At 39.3% G+C, this 24,452-nt stretch overlaps 1 protein-coding gene across 2 annotated transcripts; it reads right to left on the bottom strand.

The window, feature by feature from the left end:
* Positions 1 to 1,515: 1,515 nt before the first annotated feature.
* MINPP1 (multiple inositol-polyphosphate phosphatase 1) lies at positions 1,516 to 24,303 on the bottom strand. 2 transcript variants are annotated; one of them, XM_059662726.1, is made up of 5 exons: positions 23,057 to 24,303; positions 19,978 to 20,175; positions 18,364 to 18,461; positions 11,442 to 11,575; positions 1,516 to 3,620 (listed from the first exon to the last, which is right to left on the bottom strand). In XM_059662726.1, the coding sequence occupies exons 1-5, from the start codon at positions 24,123 to 24,125 to the stop codon at positions 3,224 to 3,226; spliced, it is 1,896 nt and encodes a 631-aa protein (XP_059518709.1). In that variant the 5' UTR covers positions 24,126 to 24,303; the 3' UTR covers positions 1,516 to 3,223. The 2 variants fall into 2 exon arrangements, with proteins under 2 accessions (XP_059518709.1, XP_059518710.1); XM_059662727.1 differs by having other exon boundaries at positions 24,074 to 24,296.
* Between the last annotated feature and the right edge of the window lie 149 nt (positions 24,304 to 24,452).

The raw sequence follows: 24,452 nt of genomic DNA, 5'->3' as shown, positions 1-24,452 counted from the left end.
GGGGACAGGACTGAGAGCAGCCATAACTGCTCTCTCCGGCCCACCCTGTTGATCCTGTGCGACCCGCCCCGCCCAAGCCCTGCATAGAGGCATTTGCCAGATAGCCTCAGGCAAAGGCTAGATTAGCACCTCCCTAGAGGACAGAAGTTCTCTCACTACTGACACAGCTGATTCTCATAGCCACTTGGCCTGGAGGTCAAACCCTCCCTGGAATTAGCTACAACAATCAAGATTTATCTATAAGACTGCGAACAAAGACCACTAGGGGGTGCACCAAGGAAGCATAACAAAATGCGGAGACAAAGAAACAGGACAAAATTGTCAATGGAAGAAATAGAGTTCAGAACCACACTTTTAAGGTCTCTTAAGAACTGTTTAGAAGCTGCCGATAAACTTAATGAGATCTACACGAAAACTAATAAGACCCTCGATCTTATATTGGGGAACCAACTAGAAATTAAGCACACACAGACTGAAATAACGAATATTATACAGACGCCCGACAGCAGACCAGAGGAGTGCAAGAATCAAGTCAATGATTTGAAATGCGAGGAAGCAAAAAACATCCAACTGGAAAAGCAAAATGAAAAAAGAATCCAAAAATGCGAGGATAGTGTAAGGAGCCTCTGGGACAGCTTCAAGCGTACCAACATCAGAATTGTAGGGGTGCCAGAAGATGAGAGAGAGCAAGATATTGAAAACCTATTTGAAGAAATAATGACAGAAAACTTCCCCCACCTGGTGAAAGAAATGGACTTACAGGTCCAAGAAGCGCGGAGAACCCCAAACAAAAGGAATCCAAAGAGGACCACACCAAGACACATCATAATTAAAATGCCAAGAGCAAAAGATAAAGAGAGAATCTTAAAAACAGCAAGAGAAAGTAACTCAGTTACCTACAAGGGAATACCCATACGACTGTCAGCGGATTTCTCAACAGAAACTTTGCAGGCCAGAAGGGAGTGGCAAGAAATATTCAAAGTGATGAATACCAAGAACCTACAACCAAGATTACTTTATCCAGCAAAGCTATCATTCAGAATTGAAGGTCAGATAAAGAGCTTCACAGATAAGGAAAAGCTAAAAGAGTTCATCACCACCAAACCAGGATTATATGAAATGCTGAAAGGTATCCTTTAAGAAGAGGAAGAGGAAGAAAAAGGTAAAGATACAAATTATGAACAACAAATATGCATCTATCAACAAGTGAATCTAAGAATCAAGTGAATAAATAATCTGATGAACAGAATAAACTGTTGATTATAATAGAATCAGGGACATAGAAAGGGAATGGACTGACTATTCTTGGGGGGGAAAGGGGTGTGGGAGATGTGGGAAGAGACTGGACAAAAATCGTGCACCTATGGATGAGGACAGTGGGTGGGGAGTGAGGGCGGAGGGTGGGGCGGGAATTGGGAGGAGGGGAGTTATGGGGGGGAAAAAAAAGGAACAAATGTAATAATCTGAACAATAAAGATTTAATTTAAAAAAAAACAAAACAAAACAAACAAACAAAAAAAAATGGATTTCCATTTATTTGAGAATATTTCAATTACAAGAAAATTGCCTTGCATTGCTGGATTTAGTCAAAGCTGCTTCAACTCCCAAACTTTTAACATCAATGACTGTTTATCAACACGAAGAGTAGAAAAGACCAAGAATTTTGTTTTTTGTTTGTTTAATCCTCACCCAAGTGTATTTTTTCCATTGATTTTTTAGAGAGAGTCTAAGGGAGGGGACAGAGAGACATTGGTCTCACATAGATTGGTTGACTCCCGCACACTCCGACGGGGTGGGGGATGGAGCCAGCAACTGAGGTATGTGCTCTTGATGGGAATCAAAACCACAACCCTTTGGTCTGCCGGCCAATGCTCTAACCACTGAGTAAAGCCAGCCAGGGCAAGAATTCTGCTTATTATTATAGCAAAAACTTTCATGGTATTTGACAGAATTCAGAACTCTTTTTTAAAAATGGGTTCATATATGTGAAACTAAGCCAGCCAGGATAAAGTCTTTATTTCTTTTAAAAAGAGCCTGGCCAGTATGGCTCAGTAATTGAGCATTGACTCATGAGGTCAGGGTTCGATGCCTGGTCACGGCACATGCCCAGGTTTTGGGCTCAATCTCCAGCAGGGGGCATGCAGGAGGCAGCCAATTGATGATTCTCTCTCATCATTGATGTTTCTCTCTCTCTCTCCCTTCCTCCCTGAAATTAATAATAAACAAAAGGAATGAAAAAAATTAAGCAACCAAAAGATATTTCAAAAGATGTAATAGCAAAATATAGGCTGTCCCCCAAAAATGTATACACAAACTTTAACAGCTGATTCTACTACATTTTGAAAATGAAATGTCTTTTAATAAACATTGCTTTTATAATTATTCAAAGTGTGTATACATTTTTTTGGACACTGTGTATAAAAACTGAAGCAAAGTGACAGAATGCTAAAAACTGCTAAGCAATGGATTGAAGGAACTTTGATTCTATCCATCTGACATTGCTAATGATCCTCTTTGTCATTCTATTGTTATATATATAAAACAGGTATGATAATTAAAGACTGGCCTTGCAGGACTTAGTAGAAGTCTAAAAGGAATTATTGAAAAAGTCTTCAAATTCTTTATAAATACTATTAACAAAAACATTTATTTTATTTTTTGTCTTTCTTCAGTGAAAGTGTCCTTTTACATCAGACTGCTTAATATTGTTTCAAATTCTCAGAGATCTTAGCTTTCTTCCAAAATGATATTCCCAGGGTATCACAATATTTCTGATTAAGAAACATAATACTAGAACTGTGCTACTTGAGGAAAAAAAAGAGAGAATTGCAGCACAACTGGTAAAGTTCCTAGACTTGGTTCAATCAAGTTATGGATCATCCAACTGACATACTTTGTTACTCCAGCATTTTCAAGCTTTATTTGGAAAACATATTCAGTGTGAGATTTCTTGTATAAAAAAGAAGAATTTAACTTCTGTAAACATTTGCAGTGCCAACTATTTCTTTGAATAGATATTTTTCCCCTTAAGAGAGCTGCTCCAGTGAAGAATTGTTGCTTACACGTTCATGTCCAGACTAAAAAAGAAACTCATTGTTTTTCTATGAAGACAGAAATACCCAAGTAATGTGAAAGCTTTCTGTAACCAGGGACTGCCCACCTACTCCACGCATGTAATCACGCCCTATAGATTCCTGATGAATTAAAAATGTTCTCCAGTTAATCATAGCTCATCAGATGTGTTGTTCACCTTTGGTAATTGACATTCTTCACTGGTATGACAACTCTGAAGGATGTCCTTGTAATGGTTCTTCAGATCATCATACAAAGAAGCAGTTTCTTGCGAGTTAGCCAATGGTAACACCTTTTCATTCAATAACAACTGCACTCGGAATTCTTCTTTAGCAGTCTTAGCATTTTTACAATGGTAAAGCACAAATATCAGGTTTGAGGCATAAGGTACAATGTGACCACTTCGGAACTTCCGATGCATTTGTTCCTTGTAATTGTAAGCTGTGAGGGGCTCCTTGTCTTTGAAGTAGCCCATGAGAGAAAGCAGTGGAAGAAGAGTCTCTGCATGACCAAACTGAAGGATGACTGGAGAGGAAATTGGCTGAGACCTTAAATGAGAAATTGAGAAAAAATATGTCTATGTATCCGTGTCATAGAAAATCATATCTACACTTAGAAGCATAAAACATTCTCATCAAGAAGTGTTTGTAAGCCTCTCTTCTTAACTGGTATACATTAAGTAGGGCACCTAAAGCCTTATATTTATTTCCAAGAAGCATCCTCTTAGGTCTGAAGTTACAAAGAAGTACCATTCAGACCATAGCTATATTCAATTTCACCTGCATACATATTTTTCAATTTTGCATTATTTGTCAGTATTTCAAAATTGGGAGATTTCAGATTCTTAAAAATCCAGATTTTTTTGGCTCCTCTTGAAAAACTGAAAGACCTGACAACATAAATATTCCCACAAGGCAATAATCAGTATAATAGGAATGAGGATTACCTTCCAGAGTGAACATAAACCTGTTACACGGGACATACGTCACTCCACGCTGTCTAACATAGGATATTTCATTACTTCCCAGATCCTTTTATACATCTGAGCATATGCAAGTCAAAGCTAATACCACTTCCATAATGTAAATATAATGCAATTTAATAGTGATACAAGTTAAAGAAAAACAAATACTGGTTTACAGTTTAAGTCCTCTAGCCATGAGACAGTAACTCCAAAGCTAGGAACCATTCTAAAAATCAATGTTTTTTTAAAATTTCATTCTTCTTGATTTTTGCATTTCAAGAAAAAATTCAGAGCTCACTGAATGTCTAGTTTGGGTTTTAAGGGTAAGAAGGAGAATTTAGCACACTTTTAAATAAATTATTAGCTCTAAAAGAATGTTAAATATTTTTTGCATTAACTCAAAAGTATTTCTATTAAATAACAGCTTAGACCAGTGATGGCGAACCTTTTGAGCTCAGTGTGTCAGCATTTTGAAAAACCCTAACTTAACTCTGGTGCCGTGTCACATATAGAAATTTTTTGATATTTGCAACCATAGTAAAACAAAGACTTATATTTTTGATATTTATTTTATATATTTAAATGCCATTTAACACAGAAAAATCAACCAAAAAAATGAGTTCGCGTGTCACCTCTGACATGTGTGTCATAGGTTCGCCATCACTGGCTTAGACTATGTCACTTGTCTCAAACATAACTGCTTTTCTTCACTATTCTACTTTACAAGCTGAAATTCAACTTAGTAATCCTTAGTGGTTCAAGTGTTGAAACTAGAATATATATGACAAAGCAATTTTCTTCAAGGCTCCTTAAGAAAGTAGGAGTAAAACATCTAACTCATAATTATGACAAAGGAGCAATGACAATACAGGAGCAATGGAGCAAACACAGTCTTTTCAACAAATGGTGCTGGAATATTAGACATCCACATGCAAAAAACAATGAATTTGGACACAGACCTGAGACTCTTCACAAAAATTAACTAAAAAATGATCATAGACCTAAATGTAAAACTCAATACAATAAAACTCCTAGAAAATAACAAAGGAGAAAACTTATATAACCTTGGATATGGCAATGACTTATATATATAACACCAAAGGCATGATCCATGAAAGTTAACTGATAAGCTAATCTTTATTAAACTTAAAAAACTCTCTTCTGCTAAAGTCAATGTCAAGAGAATGAGAAGACAAGTCACAAACTGTGAGAAAATATTTGCAAAAAACACCTATGACAAAGGACTGTTATCTGAAATATACAAAGAACTCTTAAGACTCAACAATAAGAAACAACCCAATTAAAAAATGGGCAAAAACCCGGCTGGTGTGGCTCAGTGGTTGAACACGGATGGACCAAAGAACCAAGAGGCCACATGCCTGGGATTGCAGGCTCGATCCCCAGTGGGGGGCATGCAGGAGGCAGCTGATCGATGTTTCTATTTATCCCTCTCCCTTCCTCTCTCTCTCAACTCTCTCTCAAATTAATAAAAATATATATTTTTTAAATGGGCAAAAGACCTGGAAAGCTCACCAAAGAAGATATACAGATGGCAAGTAAGTAAATGAAAAGGTGCTCCACATCATGTCAGTAAGGAATTACATATTAAAACAAGATACCACTACATATCAAAATCCAGAAAGCTGACACCACCAAGTGCTGACAACAGGATTTCATTCAGTCACTGCTGGTATGAATGCAAAATGATATAGCTGCCCAGCTGGTGTTGCTCAGTGGATAGAGCATCAGCGTGCGGATAGAAGGGTCCCAGGTTCGATTCTGGTCAAGGGCACATGCTATGGGCTCTATCCCCAGTAGGGGGTATGAAGGTGGTAGCCAATCAATGATTCTCTCTCATTATTGATGTTTCTATCTCCTTCTCCCTCTCCCTTCCTCTCTGAAATCAATAAAAAATATATATATAAAAATAAAATAAAAGGGGCTTAATGGTATCTTATAAAAAAATGATATAGCCATTGTGGAAATCAGTTTGGAGGTTTCTGACAAAAGTAAACATACTCTTGCCACATGATCCTTACATTCCTTGGTATATTTGCAAGTGAATTAAAAACATATCCATACAAAAACCTAAACATGGACATTTATAGAAGCTTTTTTTCATAACTGTCAAAACTTAGAAGCAACCAAGATGTTATTTAGTAGGTGAATGGGTAAATAAATGGTGGTATATCCAGATAATGAAATATTATTCAGTGCTAAAAAGAAATGAACTATCAAGCCATGAAAAGAAATGGAGGAAACTTAAGTGCATATTACTAAGTGAAAAAAGCCAATCTGAAAAGGCTACATAGCATATGATTCCAACTACATGACATTCTGAAAAAGGCAAAACTATGAAAACAGTAAAAAGATCAGTGGTTACCAGGGGTTGGGGTGAGAGAAGGATGAATAGGCAAAGAACAGAGGATTTTTAGGGCAATAAAAACTATTGTATAATACTACAATGGTGGATACATGTCATTATGCATTTGTCCAAACCCAGAGAATATACAACACCAACAGTGAACTCTAATGCAAACTATTGACTTTGGTGATAATGATATTTTGTTGGAGGGTTATTAATTATAATGTACCACTGTGATATAGAATGCCAATAGTAATGGGTAGGCAAAGGAGTGTACGGGAACTCTTTGTACTTTCTGCTCAATTTTGCTATAAACCTAAAACTGATCTAAAGAAGAGTTTATTAAAAACAAAACAAACAACAAAAAAACTACTGACATGGGGATATATGTGACTCAAAAGTGGGTATTTTTATTCCAAAGAGTTAACATAATCCGTCTTAAACAGCTGCTCATGCTTATACCTGTTTACCCTTTCAGATGACTTACATTTCAAGGTTTCTTTACAAAGTAGCATTAAATGGAAAAACATTTCTATTCTAAATTATATCCAAACATCAAAAATCTTCATTTTTACTTATATACCTTCAATTAGTGGGGGTTAAAGAGTTATGGAATTTGTGTGTGGCCACAAATACAGTAGGGCTTTTTTATTGGTTTTTATAACTCTAAAGTTGTCAGAGCAAATACAGGAGAGTCTTTATTTATGATCCAATTTTCATCAGAGGCCATTAAAGGTATATGCCAAGTTTCTGTAAAATAAATCCATAATTTCTGTTAAGTGAGTTGGTTCCATTTCAGGAACACACTATTTTTTGCTCTGCCTCACAATAGAGAGTAAATCTTAGAAGTGTCACACATCTGCTAGGCTCTAATTTACTCCAGTTAGTGTAAATCCAATTACTATTTGAAAGAACCTAATCTCCAGCTTGTCCTTGAATTCTATACCCAAGTCCCAAGGAAGAACAACCTAGAAAATGCAAAGTATCAATACAAATATAAGAAAACAAGTGATTAATCTATATGAATGTATATATAGAAATACACTGTTGTAATCAATGTTTTAGGGTTGAGAAGTGGTCAAATCCTCTCATTTTAGAAATAAGGAAAAGACAAGTGAATTGCCTAATGTTATCTAGCAAGATAAGAATGCAGTTCTCCAAATTGCAGCCCTCTTTTACTATTATAAGTTGGTAAGAAGATTTTATTAAACCTTCAATTAAAAATGAAATTTAATTTGAAGTCTAAAATTCTGCTGTTAAATAAAGGTTGACTAGTATGTGTATGTTCAAAATAGGTAACACTCCAAAAAAGCACTTCAAGTCATTCAAAAAGATCAACCAGAAAAACAACCAATAGTTGCATGTTTTTCCCCTAAATATACTCAGCTTAGATCTTTCTAAGCTCTTAATTCAAGTTTCACATTCAACTAACGTTACACAAGGGGTGTTTTTAAACATGATCCACATAATCCCCATACTTATGTAAGTGCACAAATAAGCAACATGAACTGCCAGAGATATGAGGGGCTTTGGGAAGAAAATTAACAGGAAAATTTTTTATCTTCTTATACATCTGATTGAAATATCAGCTCCAATGAGGCATCTGGAGAAGCATCTGTTTGACAGCTTAACACAAATGTAGAACTAAAATGGCTCAAACATAAAGATTTTTTTCTCAAGCAAAGACATAAAAATAAATTCTGCTTCCATTCAAGATGGAATAACAGGAACCGATTTACCTTTCTGCCTTGAACTACTATAAAATCAGACAAAATATACGAAAGAGCATTTTTCAGGCATTCAACAATACAGTAAGAGTGAAGGAAGGCAAATCAGGTGAACTCCAACAACTGTCCCAGATTACTGCCTGGAGTTTCAAGGCTGCAGCACAGAGAAGAGGAGCCCCCCAAAATATGAAAAGATGCTCAATATCATTAATTTTTAGGGAAATGCAAACTAAAACCAAATGAGATACTATTAAACACCCATTATAATGGCTATAATTAAAAAGATCTACTATACCAAGTATTGGCTAGGATGAAGAATAACAGGAACTCTCATACATTGGTGGGAGGAGATTGGCAGTTTCTTAAAAAGTTAAACATACACCTATATATGACTCAGCTATTCCAGCTCTCTAGATATTATCCAAGAGAAATAATATGCATATGTCCATATAAAGACCACAAAGGTCCACAGTAGCTTTATCTGTAATAGCCTCAAACTGGAAACAACCCAAATGTCCATCATAAGGAGAGTGGAGAAACAAATTGTGGTGTACCCATGGAGAGAATATTACTCAGCCTTAAAAAGGAATTAACTACTCATAGCCACAACAACATGGATAAATCTCATAACACTGAGCTAAGTGAAAGAAGCCAAACCAAAAACATGTACATATTATATGATTCCAGTATATAAAATTCTAAAAAACCACACAAATTAATTTATAGTGTCAGAAAGCAGATCAGTGGTTGCCCAGTTTGGAATAGGGGTGGGGGTGGGGGTGGGGGTGGAAAGTAGATTACAAAGACTCACAAAGAAATCTTTGCATGTGATGGATATTTCATTATCATAATTTTGGTGACAATTTCATGGGTATCAACATATATATAAAAACTCACCAAATTGAACACTTTAAGTATGTGCTATTTATATCAACTATACCTCAATAGAGCTATTTAAAAAAATCAAAAATATTAAGGGCTCATATGCTGAGGTTAGTGACAGAAGTTTTCAGTAACCAAGCTCAAAGATTCCTCCCTCCATTAAGCCTTTACCAAACCCCACAGTTCAAATTTATTCTCCTCCAGTACTTGTTTTAGTGGTTTTACAAATATCCTCCAAACCAGACATGAGTTCTTTGAGACAGTAATTTAAATGTATTCACTTTCTGCCTGCGTAAGCTGTGTTAGAGTGGAATGGGAGTAACACCGAAATTTAGGAAAGCACGTAGGAGGCAGGTGCTAAAATCTAGGAGAAGATACTAGCTAGCATAAAATGAGGTGGTAGTGATGCCTATGTAATTAGCTAGGTATTACTACTAATACGAAAGGAGCAAAGGGAAGGCCAGACATTAAAAGCATGGCCACTGGGCAGCTTGCAGATCACTGGGGATAAAGGAGTCCAACAAAGGGGAGACAGATCCATGTACAGTGAAGCTGGGGTGACTAGGGAAGGTACTTGCCTGTCAGTCAAGCCTGGGGAACCATGGATTGGCCAGAATGGGTGCAGCCAATGCAAGCCTGTGAAAATTTAGTAAGACATAATCCCTAAACAAAGAAATCCCCTCTTACTGCTCTTGGCTCATGGAGCTCTCTTGTACCGATTCTTTACATTTCCCCTGTATGGCCCACAGCCATGTGGACTCCACACACAATGGACTAATGGATTGAAGTTGGGAACACAAGCTAAGCTAGCCTGATGCTGGACTGGAGAGTGCAAATATGGAACAAAAATTCTAGACACTGGCTCTGATTATAGCCCTACTAAAGGCAAAATGGGACTCCTTCCTTGGTGGTACTGAGGGAAATGAAAACTTGGAAACTAAGGGGCTTGAAATAAAACTTTCCACAGAAATAAAACTTCCTACAATATCTCATCCTCCCCCGTGAGTCTCAGAAAATTCATTTTCTTGGGATATCGCAAGAAGCCCACTCCCACTAGCAACAGATGGAGATGTGGACCCCCTACTCCCACCAATAGCAGTAGTAGTGCGGGGTGAAGAAAAGTGGAAGAGATTGATATAAAACTGGAAGCCAAAAGAAAAAAAAAATCACAATATTAGGAGATGCAGAGGATGAGGGAGACAGGGTAAAAATGATCCATCGGTTTGTGGCTTGGCTGCCTGGGAGGATGATGGTGTCATTGACTAAAACAGGGAATACTAAAGAAAAAGGATTGTGGATAGTCTTTCAATATCTACTGAGCATTCCAACTGCATTCCACACTTGTTCATAGGCACTGAGCAAAGAGCGGTGAAATAAACAAAGTTCCAGGTATCACAGACCTATAGTCCATGAGAATCAAAAAGTATCTTTCCGGAAGCAACTGGCCATTTGAATCTGCATTCAGAGTACATTGCTTTTTACCTCATTTAGTTAGTCTCTTTCAATAACTAGCACTAAAACTGAGGTGGCACCTCCTGGTACACTGAGTTAAAATCCCCTGGAACACTAACTTCAGAAAGTTAGCAAAAAGACCAGCAAGAATAGGTTCTGAGGACTTAGAATCTGCATGCATTTCTAAAAACTTTAAAAGACAAAGCTCTCCCATTATAATGGGCTAATTAACCAAATGGCTATTTTATACATTTATTTCAATGCTGCCATCTTATGTTAAAATATGGAACTACACAACCTTAAAAAGCCATACCCATACCCAGTGAAATGTGAAAATACCAGAGATTTGAGAGTCAATGAAAAGTTAGAAAAAGGATAATGAAAGTTATTCAATGAAAATAAGAAATATTTATAGCAATTAATTTTGGTGTTTGAGAGTATCACTCACAAAAAAAGATCTCATGAGGCAAGCAATTACATTCCAGAATATAAACTTTACTTTGAAAAAGCAGGACAGAAATATACTGATAGAAATAATGGGGAAGGAAAGAGTAGAATACAATCCAGGTACATCACATTTCTTTATTAAATTCATTGTTTTTCTAATCATAGCTGCTCAAACAGTGGTTAAATAGCAAATCTAGCCCTGGCAAGAAGATACAGCCAAATACACAAACAAAACCTATTTTTAAAAATAAGCTTAACTGGGCACACAGAATAAACTTCATGCCCTGGCCAGTGTGGTTCAGATGGTTGGAGCATCATCCTGTACTCCGAAAGGCCTCGGGTTTGATTCCCTGTCAGGGCATATGCCTGGTTTTACAGGTTTGGTGCCTGGTGGGGGTACATGCAAGAGGCAACCAATCAATGCTTCTCTCTCGCATTTATGTTTCTCTCTCTCTCATTCCTCTCTCTCTCAAACCAATAAACATGTCCTCAGGTGAAGATTAAAAAATAAAATTATTTTTTAAGTTTTTACCTTTTTTTCTGTTCAACTGCTTTGTCCAAGTGCTGAAAGATATCCTGAAACAGGATGCAGCTGGATCGACTATTAATAGTATACCCATATCCTCTTTTCCAATATTGTTTCAGATCATTTAAATATTCTAATACCTAAAAATAAAAATTTCAAAATCATTTTTTAAATCATTACATTTTTATTCATGTAACAGATTCCCTAATTTACATTTACCACTTCAATTACTTACTAATTGGACTCAAAGATTTATGCCACACAGAGATATATGTTGACATATGAATTTAAATTGTGGGAATGTAGAGGAAAGCATACAAAAGCAAGTTAGACCTCACAGCCAAAAGTCCAGCATCCAAAACAGTTCAGAACAGTGCGTTATTAAAGACATGTGTTCACATCTTTCTTCTAAAATTATATTAAGATGATAGCAAAGGTATATACAGAAAAATAAAAGACATACATGGAATATTATTACAATACAGAAAGATGCCAAAATTAGATCAGGAATTTTTAAGAATTTTAGAAAGGTAGAAATCAGACAGAAAATGAGTTACTCTGATTTATGTACTAGTTTGGCAAAAATAAAAGGAATAGAACTAGGCCAAAAATATGGAGAACTGGTGCTGCTAAAGGAATGTATATTGTTGTAGAATGATATTCAAAGGGCAAATTGGCAAAATCCATAAAAACATATATCTTTAAGACCCATTTAATTCCATTTCTAATAAAATAATATTCACAGAGGAAAACAAGAGAGAACATACAAGAATGTCTTACAGCAGCACCTACAGGAATCAAAAAAATATTATTGAAAATACCTAAATATCATTAATAGAGAGTTAACTAAACTATAGTATACACATACAATGGAATACTATGCAGCTATTAAAAACTCTACACTGTTGCCCTGGCCAGTGTGACCCAGTTGGTTGGGAATCATATCATACACCAAAAGGTTGCTGCTTCAATTTCTGGTCAGGGCATTGACCCTGGCTTGATTCCTGGTAGGGGACACGCAGGAGGCAGCCAATTGATGTTTCTCTCTCTCCCACTGGCCTTTCCTCTCTCTCTTAAAAAAAAAAAAAAAATCAATGAAAAAAATTTGCTATTGTAGATCTACAAGTACTGACATGGAAGCTCTCCAAGATATACTGCTGATTGAGAAGAGCAAATTAAGAATAAAAATAGTAAAATGACCATTTGTCTACACGCAGACAGTAGACTGTTTACATTTCTAAGAAATGATACAAATTATAAATAGCATAGAAAAGGGTGGAAAAATATACATAACAGTAATTAATCACTGTGGAGTGGTCTTGAATTGGAGTTGGTGATTAAAGTAGCTTTTCTTTACCTGAAATTTAAGCTTTGTACTCAAGTATTATTTGATCAGATAAAAACCAAAACTAGAGAATTAAAACCTATAGAGGTACATGATGAGCCATTCTTCCCAAAAGAGCCCCTAAGCAAGCATGTCAAACTTGAGGGCAGTGGGCTGAACGCCTGATTTAATGCTGTGAGTTAGACATGCTTGCGAGAGAAACTAAGTACAAGCCATAAGTTTAAGAGCAAAAGCAGGCTAGTGCCATATAACCAAAACAAAACTAAACATTTATTAAAGAGGCAACTAAATCATAAAGTTAGCAAAAAGTCCAAGGTAAACATTTTTTAAAAGTAAAAAAAGAAACTGAAATAAATACAAAGTTCTATCAAATCTATTCAGAAAATAAAACAAAAATGGTATCAGAAATGAAACAGTAGTTATAACTGGAATTTTTTTAAAAATCCTATTTGCACTATTAAAACTTTACATCAAAAAGACTTGAGCTTGGCTGATGTGGTTCAATGGTTGAACATCGACCTATGAACCAGGTCAAGGTTCAATTTCTGGTCAGGGCACATGCCCGGCTGCAGGCTTGATCCCTAGTGTGAGGTGTGCAGGAGGCAGATGATCAATGATTCTCTCTCATCATTGATGTTTCTATCTCTCTCTCTCTCTCTCCCTTCCTCTCTGAAATCAATAAAAATGGTGATATATACCTATATATAGCTACAAATATAGGGCTTTATTAAGACAAGTGTGAAAACTTGAATACTGTACATTAGATAATATGTACTATATATATATATGTTATAGTTTGTTATGGTAATGTAGGAGAATCTTCTTGAGATGCATGCCCAAGTATTTAAGGGTAAAGTTTCTTGAGGTTTGCAAAAGAAAAAGATTACATATATGTGGTAGACAGAATAAATGACCCCCAAAGATGTCTATATCCTAATCCCTAGAACCTCTGAATATTATCTACACTAATAAAAGGCAAACATGCAAATTGACCGTACCTTTGCTACACCTTAAGCCACACCCACCAGCCAATCAGAGCGACTATATGCAAATTAACCCAACCAAGATGGCGGCCGGCAGCCATGGAGCTGGAGCAAGCAGGAGGCTTGGTTGCCCCAGTGATGGAGGAAGCCAAGCTTCGCGCCTGCCGCAGCCAGCTCTGGGCTCCACTCAAAGCAACAAAGTTTCAATTATAGAAGATAAATAAACCCCAGATACCTGCTTTCAGCCGGCTGTGGCCACGGAGCTGAAGCGAGGAGGAGGCTGGGTTGCCACTGGCAATGGAGGAAGCCAAGCTTCCCTCCTGCCTGCCCTGGCAGGCTCTGAGCTCCTCTGAAGGCTACAAAGTTTCAATTATAGAAGGTAAATAAATCCCAGGGGGGGGAAAAAAAAAAGGAGAGAAAAAGGAGAGGCTGGGAGTTTCCATCGCCGGCAGGCTTGGCTAGCTGGAAAACGGCCCTCAGCCCCTCACCCAGGCTGGCCAGGCACCCCAGCGGGACCCCCACCCATGCACCAGGCCTCTATCCTATGTAATAAAAGGGTAATATGCAAACTGACCCTAACAGCAGAACGACTGGGAATGACTGGTCACTATGACACACACTGACCACCAGGGGGCAGATGCTCAATGCAGGAGCTGCCCCCCTGGTGGTCAGTGCACTCTCACAGGGGGAGCTCTGCTAAGTCACAAGCCAGGCTGATGGCTACCAGTACAGCGGTGGTGGTGGGAGCCTCTCCCGCCTCCTCAGCAGTGCTAAGGATGTCCGACTGCAACTTAGGCCTGCTCCCTGCTGGCAAGTGGACATCCCCCGAGGGCTCCCGGGCTACCAGAGGTAGGTCTGTTGCCAGCTTAGGTCTAATCCCCCGGGGAGCGGGCCTAAGCCAGCAGGTGGTCAACCCCTGAGGGGTCCCAGACTGTGAGAGGGCACAGGCCAGGCTGAAAGAACCCCTCTCCCCCCGAGTGCACAAATTTTTGTGCACCGGCCCTCTAGTTTTACATAATAAAAGGGAATTTGTGATTAAGTTAAGGATCTTAAGATGGGAAAATTATCCTAAACCAGCCGTGGGCAAACTATGGCCCACGGGCCGGATCCGGCCTGTTTGAAATGAATAAAACTAAAAAAAAAAAAAAAAAAAAAAAGACCGTACCCTTTTATGTAATGATGTTTACTTTGAATTTATATTAGTTCACACAAACACTCCATCCATGCTTTTGTTCCGGCCCTCCGGTCCAGTTTAAGAACCCATTGTGGCCCTCGAGCCATAAAGTTTGCCCACCCCTGTCCTAAACTATCCAGGTGGACCCAATATAATCACACAGATCCTTTTAAGTAGACAGGAAGGGCAGTCAGAGCAGAAAACATAACCATGGAAGCAGAGGTCAGAATGATACAAGGAATACAGGTGGCCTCTAGAGACCGGAAAAAAGGTGAGGAACCTTTTTATGCTAAGGGCCTTTGGATATTTATAACATCATTCACAGCCCATACAAAATTATCAACTTAAAAATTAGCCTGCTATGTTTGGTCAAACATTTAATTAACTCACCCCTAATGCCTTGGAAGGACTGGACGTCTCCCACTCCCACCCTAAAGCCTCCAGAAAAACACAGCCTTCCTGAAACCTTGATTTTAGCCCTATAAAATTCATTTTAGAATTCTGACTTACAGAAGATAATAAATTTATGTTGTTTTAAACCACTAAGTCTAGGTAACTAATATATGTAGAAAAAAGCAAATGTAGCAAAAGAAAGGTTAACAACTGGTGAATATAGGTGAAGGACATGAACATTCATGGTATTATTCTTACAGTTTCTGTTGGAAATTTTTCAAAATAAGTTGGGGGAGAGGCATTCATATGCAATAAAGAGATAAAGGGTAATCTTAAAAAGAAAAGTAAAAGAGAAAGGCCAGTATAGAATCTTAGTTATAGGGGTGTTCCTGAGTCACCTGATAGTTCTATCCTATATAATAAAAGTGTAATATGCAAATCGACCAAAGGGGCAGAACAAATGGTCACTATGATGCGCACTGACCACCAGGAGGCAGACACTAAACACAGGAGCTGCTCCCTGGTAGCCAGTGCGCTCCCACAGGTGGAGCACTGCTCAGCCAGACAGCTGGCTAGCCCAGCGACAGTGGTGGGAGCTTCTCCTGTCTCCGCTGCAGGCAGGCAGTAAGGAGCAAGGGGTCCCAGACTGCGAGAGGGATGTCTGCGTGCCAGCTTAGAGGTCAGGCCTAAGCTGGCAGGCAGACATCTCCCAAGGGGTCCCGGACTGCGAGAAGGTGCACTGGGCCTCCAGTCTCTTAATAGATAAGGAAATTGAGGCACAGAAAGATTAAGTGTTACTTTGACCAACATCTTAATTTCCAGGGTTTTTGTAATCTATCAAACTATCTCCCAGAAGAGAAAGAGAAAATGCACAAAAGGAGAGTACAATGTTTAACTGGAAAGGGATTCAAATAGGAAAAGGGAAGAAATACAAGTAGGTGACACAAAGATGAAGCAGAGGCTGGCTATGATCTGAGATGTATGTCTTTACTGCAGGGAGTGGCTTGCACTTAATCCAGAAACTGTTGGTCTCAGAAGTAAGGGACCACATGGAGAGCCACTGGGAATAGGAAATGGGCAGACAGCAGGGGGCCAGATGGGCACATGCCAACTATTCCAACAACTGCAGTAACTTGGGCAAATGAGTTATTCTTTTGTTAAAATTCCCTTTTTGCCAACACCCTTCAGTCATTTACATAATACTGAGAATTACTTTAATTCTGCTCATTGGCTTTCTTCCCTAGAGCAGTGGTCAGCAAACTGCGGTTCGGCAAACTGCGGCTCGCGAGCCACATGCGGCTCTTTGGCCCCTTGAGTGTGGCTCTTCCACAAAATACCGACTTCTGCGCATGGGCCACGAAGTTTCAATCGCACTGTACGTGTGCGCCCACACATGGTATTTTGTGGAAGAGCCACACTCAAGGGGCCAAAGAGCCGCATGTGGCTCGCAAGCCGTGGTTTGCTGACCACGGCCCTAGAGCAGTATGTGTAGGGAGAAAAGGGAAATGTACCATTTTGACACATATATAAATGGTGACCATAAATCTCAGTTTATATCTATACCAGCATACTTACTAATGGTGCTCATTTCACAAAGTATCCCAATTTAAAAGACAAATTTTATGATGATCCTAAGCAAAGGGCATAACAAAAGAGGGAACACAAGTAAGTTTCTGAAGTGATGAGTTGTGGACTATTAGAGGAGATAAGAAAGATACTGGGTACCCGGGACAAAGAAAAAGATCATCATGACACTCAGGATCACAGAGAGAAAATAGAACACACCGATTACTTTTGGTGCTCAGCATCCTACAGTAACCATCTACTGAGGGCCCTCTCCCCTTCTTCCAACTCAGCCACTAAGCCAGTGATGGCGAACCTTTTGAGCTCGGCGTGCCAGCATTTTGAAAAACCCTAACTTAACTCTGGTGCCATGTCACATATAGAAATTTTTTGATATTTGCAACCATAGTAAAACAAAGACTTATATTTTTGATATTTATTTTATATATTTAAATGCCATTTAACAAAGAAAAATCAACCAAAAAAATGAGTTCGCGTGTCACCTCTGACATGTGTGTCATAAGTTCGCCATCACTGCACTAAACCCTAGTTCCACATTGACACCATACCACATAAAACCTGCTTGCTGGTCACTTGTCTTCGAGGAACAAAATAAAGCACTCTTTTACCTTCAAAGATACAATAGTTCTCACCTTAAAATCCTGCTTCTATCTGGCAAATAGTATACTACTTTTCAAAGTTTGAGGTTAAAATTTGAAGTTAATTTATTTTCATATGGAATGTTGAAAGTTTCATATGTATGCAAGGGATGAAGATGATTAAGGTTTCAAAAGTCCATATTCCTTAATGATCCATATTCACAAACATCCTATCTCACTATCTCATCCCCAGAATTCTATCCAATGCTGCAATCCTCAATACTTAAAAAAAAAAAGTAATGCTCTCCTACCTCACCTCTCTGGCTTCTAACATCCCAAAACTGGTCAGAATTTACCTCCTTTAAAGTCACCAGAGGCGTCTCTACAAAGAAGGCATATGACTGAGGAGGAAAAAATATGAAGTAGGCAGAAAGAAATTGTAGATGAATTACTGCCATCACCAGGTGGAACAGAACTCAATTTATCATCCAAACTGTTATAAAAGAAACAGACATTTGGAAAACCATTTATCCTCTCTGAGCCTTGGCTTCCTATAAAAAGGAGAATTTAAATTATATTAGCTCTATAATCCTCTCCAGCAATAAAATCTGATAATGGGTTAAATTCATTTTTAATTGGGTGGACCTAGAAATCAAATCACAATGGAAGAATGTTTTCCAGAGTTTTATGAACCCAAACTAGTTATAAGTAGGTAGGCCCTATCTGAACAAGCAAAATCTCTCTTTTGTTAAGAAAAATTATGTTAGTCAAAGATAGTTAATGTTCCCTATTCTGCTTATTTTTTGAGAAGATACTTCAAGCAACAATAAATCATGCAAAAAAGCAAAGAAACTGCAAAATTAACACTTACCATTGCATCATCTGTGTCAAAAACATCACACCAAGGCGATTTAACACCTTTAATTGCCAGGTCAAATGAACAGGTGAAAAAAGCTACCTGAATCAAATCTGGGGGGGAAAGGTAAAATTTGTAGGTTACTACTTTGCAATTTTTCAAAGGCTAAATATCTATAGAATGCCATGTGCAGCACAACTGAAGAAACTGGATAAAGTTAGTTGTCAGTTTCTTCCTGGCTATCAAAGATTAAGGCTAACTCTGTATAATCCAAAGGGGAGGAACTGGAACTGTGATGCGAAACCATGAGGATATCTAAATTTCAGCCCAATTAAACTAAAAAGAATTTGGACTACAATAGCTCCAGCCCCAGGAGTCAGGCTTGATCCCCAGTAGGGGGCGTGCAGGAGGCAAACAATGGACGTGTCTCTCCCTCTCCCCTCCTCGCTCACTAAAAATCAATTTTAAAAATCTAAAAAAAAACACCCTACAAAACAAAACAAACGAACACCAAAGAACTGGCAAGGAATGATTTAAGTGGTCCATTCATGACAATGGTTACTTGTGGAGAGAAAAGGAGATGAATGAGATCCTCCAGCAGGACCAAAAGACCTCAATATCCTTAAAGCAACTAACTGAAGCACAATATTAAAATTTGATAAAAATAAGTTGTGGGTATAACAACATTCATTATATTAGCCATTATTATTATGTATAAGCTTGAATTATTTCCTAATAAAATAAATAATTTTTAAAACTGGCAGGTGACCAACCAATTTGGGGAAAGAGGAAAAATTCAAGTTTAAAATGCTAGCTTAGTCTAGGCATTTTCACTTGTTTGATCCTTTAAACGTTAAGCATTCAGTCTCCATGATTGACAGATTCCAGTCTGCATTTTTTCTCCAACATCTCCTACTTCTAGTCTTTTGGAAATTTATTCACAATATAATGAAATCCACAATCTTTGTATGCATATTTCTCAACACCTGCTCTATGCATTATAAATTCCTAAAAAAAATTATTATTTTTCTTAACTTCACATTTCTAAGTGACCATATGTCCTGGTTTTCCACTTGCTTTCCTGGCATAATTACTAATAATGTCACTTTCACCCTCCAAGTGTCCTAGGTTGCATGATAAACTACAGTCAGCTCATCTTCACTGCAATACCTTATGACAGACATGACTGTCCATTTTCTCAGCATCTCTAAGTTTAAAGCCTAAAGAAAAAAAAAATCACATTACTGTGCCTTTCACTTTCTAAAACTTATCCCTTTCAAGACATGAACATGTACTTCTGAATTGCTTCAAAAGCACTTTACAAGGAGATAACACAGAAAAAACAATTTTTGTTTTATATATAGTGTTGAAAGTTGAAACTTTATATACCTCTGCCCTCAAAAAAATTCCAGAATATAGTAAAAATTCTGTACATTAATTTACATAAAACTCAAAGAATTTCAATCTAAAAGTAGTTAAGCATGACCGAAAACATATTATTTTCTTACTGTAAAATCAACTGTGGATCTTTTAAAAGGAATACTTTATTCCTCCATATTTTTTCCATTTTCAGAGTTAAAAGCCATTTAACTACTTCAGAATTCAAATGAAAGATAATAGGCACATTACCTGCATTTAAATTGTTGACTGGCACTTGCAAAGTAGCTGCAACTTTTTTTAAAATGTTCTGCATTTCTGGTCCAGTTTTGAAGGCTTCTACATGATAAAGAGCCATATCATTTCTTTCCACTTCAGTTAAAAACTTTTCACAATGATCAAAGAACCTCATTAGTTTATCATTAATTCTTGGAGGTCCACATTCCATGTCTGAAAAGACATAAGCGACAATTTCAAATTATTGAATATTTTGTGTGAAAGGAACACTAAAAACCTATTTATTCATGTTTGAAATAAGCACACATTATTCAAGAAAGACATAGGGCAAAACTACTCCCATTTGTAATAGTAATTCATGAGTATATGCTAAAAAGACTAAAGAAACAGAGTATCAAAGGTAAAAAGTGTTATAACAATACTACACAATAGCCCTAACCGGTTTGGCTCAGTGGATAGAGTGTCGGCCTGCGGACTCAAGGGACCCAGGTTCGATTCCGGTCAGGGGCATGTACCTTGGTTGCAGGCACATCCCCAGTGGGGAGTGTGCAGGAGGCAGCTGATGGATGTTTCTCTCTCATCGATGTTTCTAACTCTCTATCCCTCTCCCTTCCTCTCTGTAAAAAATCAATAAAATATATTTTAAAAAAAAATACTACACAATAAAGATAATTTAAATGAATGTTTTCTTAAAGCAAAAGTAATTAGCCATAAAAGTCATAAAATGTACAAAAATGTATTATGTAAGTGCTGTTTCTGTTAGGCACAGAGAACTTGAAAAACTAAAAATTAGCAAAATTTCTAATTACATGGTTAGAGATCATTCAACAGAAAGAATCTATTTTTCTACTCTAAGCCAAAGTCTACACAGAACATTTATTTTTTTAAATTAACTTTCTCAACCCTGTTTATTTCACAAAAGACTATGCTTGGGACAAAAACTAACAATACACAAAATACATCTACACTTTTGTTTTTCATTGTGCTAGGAGCTTCTGATTTGGTTTGTTTTCTAACTGAAGCTCCCAAAAACTTCCCATTTAAAATTTAACAAGTTATATTATTTCCCCAACTTGGGAACAAGTATGTATTGGAAAAACATTCATAATCATGCTTCAACCATTGGGGTGAATTTTAAAGGAAAAGAACACCAAGTATATGATTTCTGAATATAAAATGAGAAAATTAAATCTAGTTACACTGTTTTGCTATAGATGTGTGTGGAAAAACAAATATATATATATATATATTTATTTATATATATATATATTTTTATATATATTTATTTATATATATATATATATATATATATATATATATATATATATATATATATATCTCCATTTCAGGTCCTGAAATGGATAATTCTGCCCACTTTAATTGCATATTAGATTACAATTCTTAAGAAAGCATGTTAACTAGGAAAACAAGTCATCTTTTTGTGATCTCAAAATACAATTTTCCAAGTGGATCTGGATATTTCATCCATGCTATTATCTAATACTGCTGCTCTTTAAACAGAAACAAAGGCATCGTTGTTTCTGTAAGAATACAAAATTTAATCGTGTCGTCCCTCAAAAGCCCAAATATACACATATTATTATTTATTGTATTACTTTCCATATGAACAACTATAAACCTACTTTTACCCCACCTTGTATATACTGTGCTATACTAAAGTATATTCTACTTTCAACATTCAGTTAATTTAACTGATTTATGGGGAATTTCCACTCATATTAATAGAAAAGGCCTAGCTGTAACAAAAGAGCACAATTCAACAATGACTAATTCCAAGTCAGCCAGATGAATTACCCACAGAGCAATGACATGGAAGAACCCCTTGGTGATGGCTGAACTGTTAAGGATGCTATTGGAGAAATGAGAAACCAATCTACTTCATTTTTCACTTGGACTTTGAAACTAAATGATGTCTCACCTCTTCTCTGACCTTAAAACGGATCAAAAAAGTATTCACACTCAATCAGGTCTCCAGCACAAAAATATTATGTTTTTATTCTTACCCTTAACACCTTTTGTCTTCCGGACATAAAGTATAGTGTCAGTCGCCGGTGACTGGGCGCTTAACGTGTTAAGTTACAGACAAACAGAAGTTATTTACATAGTGTAAGGGTTAAGAGACAAGCTCTAAATCAGACTTTCTGGGTCCATACCTAGTTATATGAAATTAGACGAATTATTTAGTGTTTGTTTCTCAATTTCCTCATCGGATAGGGAGAAAATACTATCAACCTCAGCGAGCTGTTGCACACATAGCAGGTATTAAGTGTTTGCTATTAGTACTAACTGTGTCTATTAAACATTTTCTGAGGGGGGGAGCATCATTCCTGGGAAACAGAAGACCTGGGAATCTGGGCCTGAGCCCACAAGGCATATTCTTGGGCTCAGCTGTCCCACCGTTAAATTAAAGGGCCCCACCAGATGATATCTCAAATTTTGCAAAAGAGTAAGTAATGGAATAAATTAGTAAAGTACTGCGTGTTACCATGGACCACAGCTACAACGAAGGTCACTCTATAGTACATATAAGAACAAAAAAGAAAAAAACTGAGCAGTAAAGAAAACTTGAGAATATCTTCCTAAAATAGGAGATAGGTCTAGAACCAACATCTGAAAAAGAATGGTAAGTTAAAAAAAAAAAATCCAAATAGTATCAGAAACAAAGCCTGAGGAAGAAAGTCCTAGAACGTATTTAAATGTGCCCAATTGTAGAACGAGCAGCCGGGGCGAGGAGAAAAGGAGGGTTTGTTGCTCAGAGGGGGCAATTCAATTTTGGGACTGGATGGTCTAAAACGGCCCTGGTCTGTCTCTTTTCCTATTGGATCCCCTAATGTCTACTACAACGTCCCGCACGTGGAAGGTGCCATATTCATACCTGATAAATGAACAAATAAATGTGTGTATGAGAAGCGAGGGAGCCAAGTCCAAGTCCAGACCAAACCATGGGATGGGGATCGGGAGACAGAGGGAAGTGAGAGGCTGGGATTGGGGAAGTCCGGGATATGGGGGAGGTCTGAAGGCGAGGGGGGGGCGGGGAACAGGCAGGGGACTGGCCCGGCGCCCCAGAGGTCACCTGCGACGTCGGGGGGCGGCAGCCCGGGGTGGAAGTGCTGCCACAGCCCCTGCAGGAAGGCGGCGCCGCTCTCCACGCAGCGGTGCTTGGAGCTGGTGATGAGCTGCAGGCGACCGTAGTTCTCGCGGCTGAAGAGGGCGGGGAAGAGGGAGGCCAGGCGCAGCGCCAGCTGTCGCATGTCCTGCCGCCCCTTGTCTACGAGCTGCCCGTCCATCCAGTCCGCGTACCACAGCGGCCAGGCGGCCAGCGCGGCGCCCAGGTCACCCCCGGGCCCGCGGGCCTCCAGCAGCCCGTGCAGCTGCCGCAGCTTGCGGATCTGTTTGGCCGTCGGGTAGCGGGTGCCGTGGCGGATGAGGCCGACCAGCTGCACCGGGGTGCAGGTCTCCTCCAGCAGCTGCGGGTCGCGCAGCGGCGCCTCGGGGTCCCGCCGCAGCCTGGGGTTGGCATCCTCGTAGCGAGTTTTGGTGCCGAAGTAGGGGCTGAGCGCCGAGACCGCGGGGTGCTCCGGCTCCAGGAGGGAGCAGCGCGAGAGCGACGAGAGCAGAGCCACCGCCAGGACCGCGGAGGGTGCCGAGGGAGCCCCGCGCAGGCAGCGGGCGCCGCGGAGCATGGTGCGGGTGGCCCGCGGGGGGCGGTGAGCGGGCGGCAGCCGCTGACTTCCGGTTCCGGCGGGCAGCGGGGGGCGGGACGGGGCGTCGCTTCCGTCGGAGCCCCCAGTGGGCCCGCAGCTGGCGGTGGACCCTGGGCGCCGGCGGGAAGCGGCGAGGCACGGCGCGGACCTGAGCTCCAAGGAAACCGAAGGAAACCCCGGGGAGCTCTGGGGACCTGGGGTTTGGGTGGCGCCGGCGTCTTCGGCCCGGAGCGGGGGCGAGTGTCCTCGTCGCAGGTGCCGCGGGGCCTGACGCCACGACGCCCCCGCGCTCTGAAGGTTCAAAGGTGTGAATAAGCCCGGACGCAGCCTTCGCCTCCAAAGCGGCCGAAACAGGACGCCTTGGAGCAGCTGACTCTTGTACGCACCTTCCTTCCCCGTTCTACTCTGCTTTTCAAAACGCGGTCTGGACCGTCGCATCAGATGCACCCGAGGCGGTTGTTCAACGTGCAGACCCCGGGCGGCCTGCCTCCTGAAGCCCAAGGCGTGCGCCCATTCGTAGTTGAACACCAACAGTCTACAAGGCGGAGGAGAACCTGGGAGGAGGCCCAGTCTCCAAGGAGTTTAATTCCTGAGCTTTCGGTCGTCTCTTGACCCAGACTAGCAAAGCTGACTAATGTGAGGCCGCACCCTAAAAGTACTGTGTGTGTTGACCCCGAAGGCTTAGTAAGACATCGCGATCCTGGTCATTTGGGCGCATTGAGTCATGGCCCAACAGATTGACTCCGTTATTAAATGTGAGTTAAT

Source organism: Myotis daubentonii, chromosome 13 (genome assembly GCF_963259705.1).
Source record: "Myotis daubentonii chromosome 13, mMyoDau2.1, whole genome shotgun sequence".
In the NCBI taxonomy this organism is placed as follows: domain Eukaryota; kingdom Metazoa; phylum Chordata; class Mammalia; order Chiroptera; family Vespertilionidae; genus Myotis; species Myotis daubentonii.
This window is presented reverse-complemented; position numbering and strand designations above follow the sequence as displayed.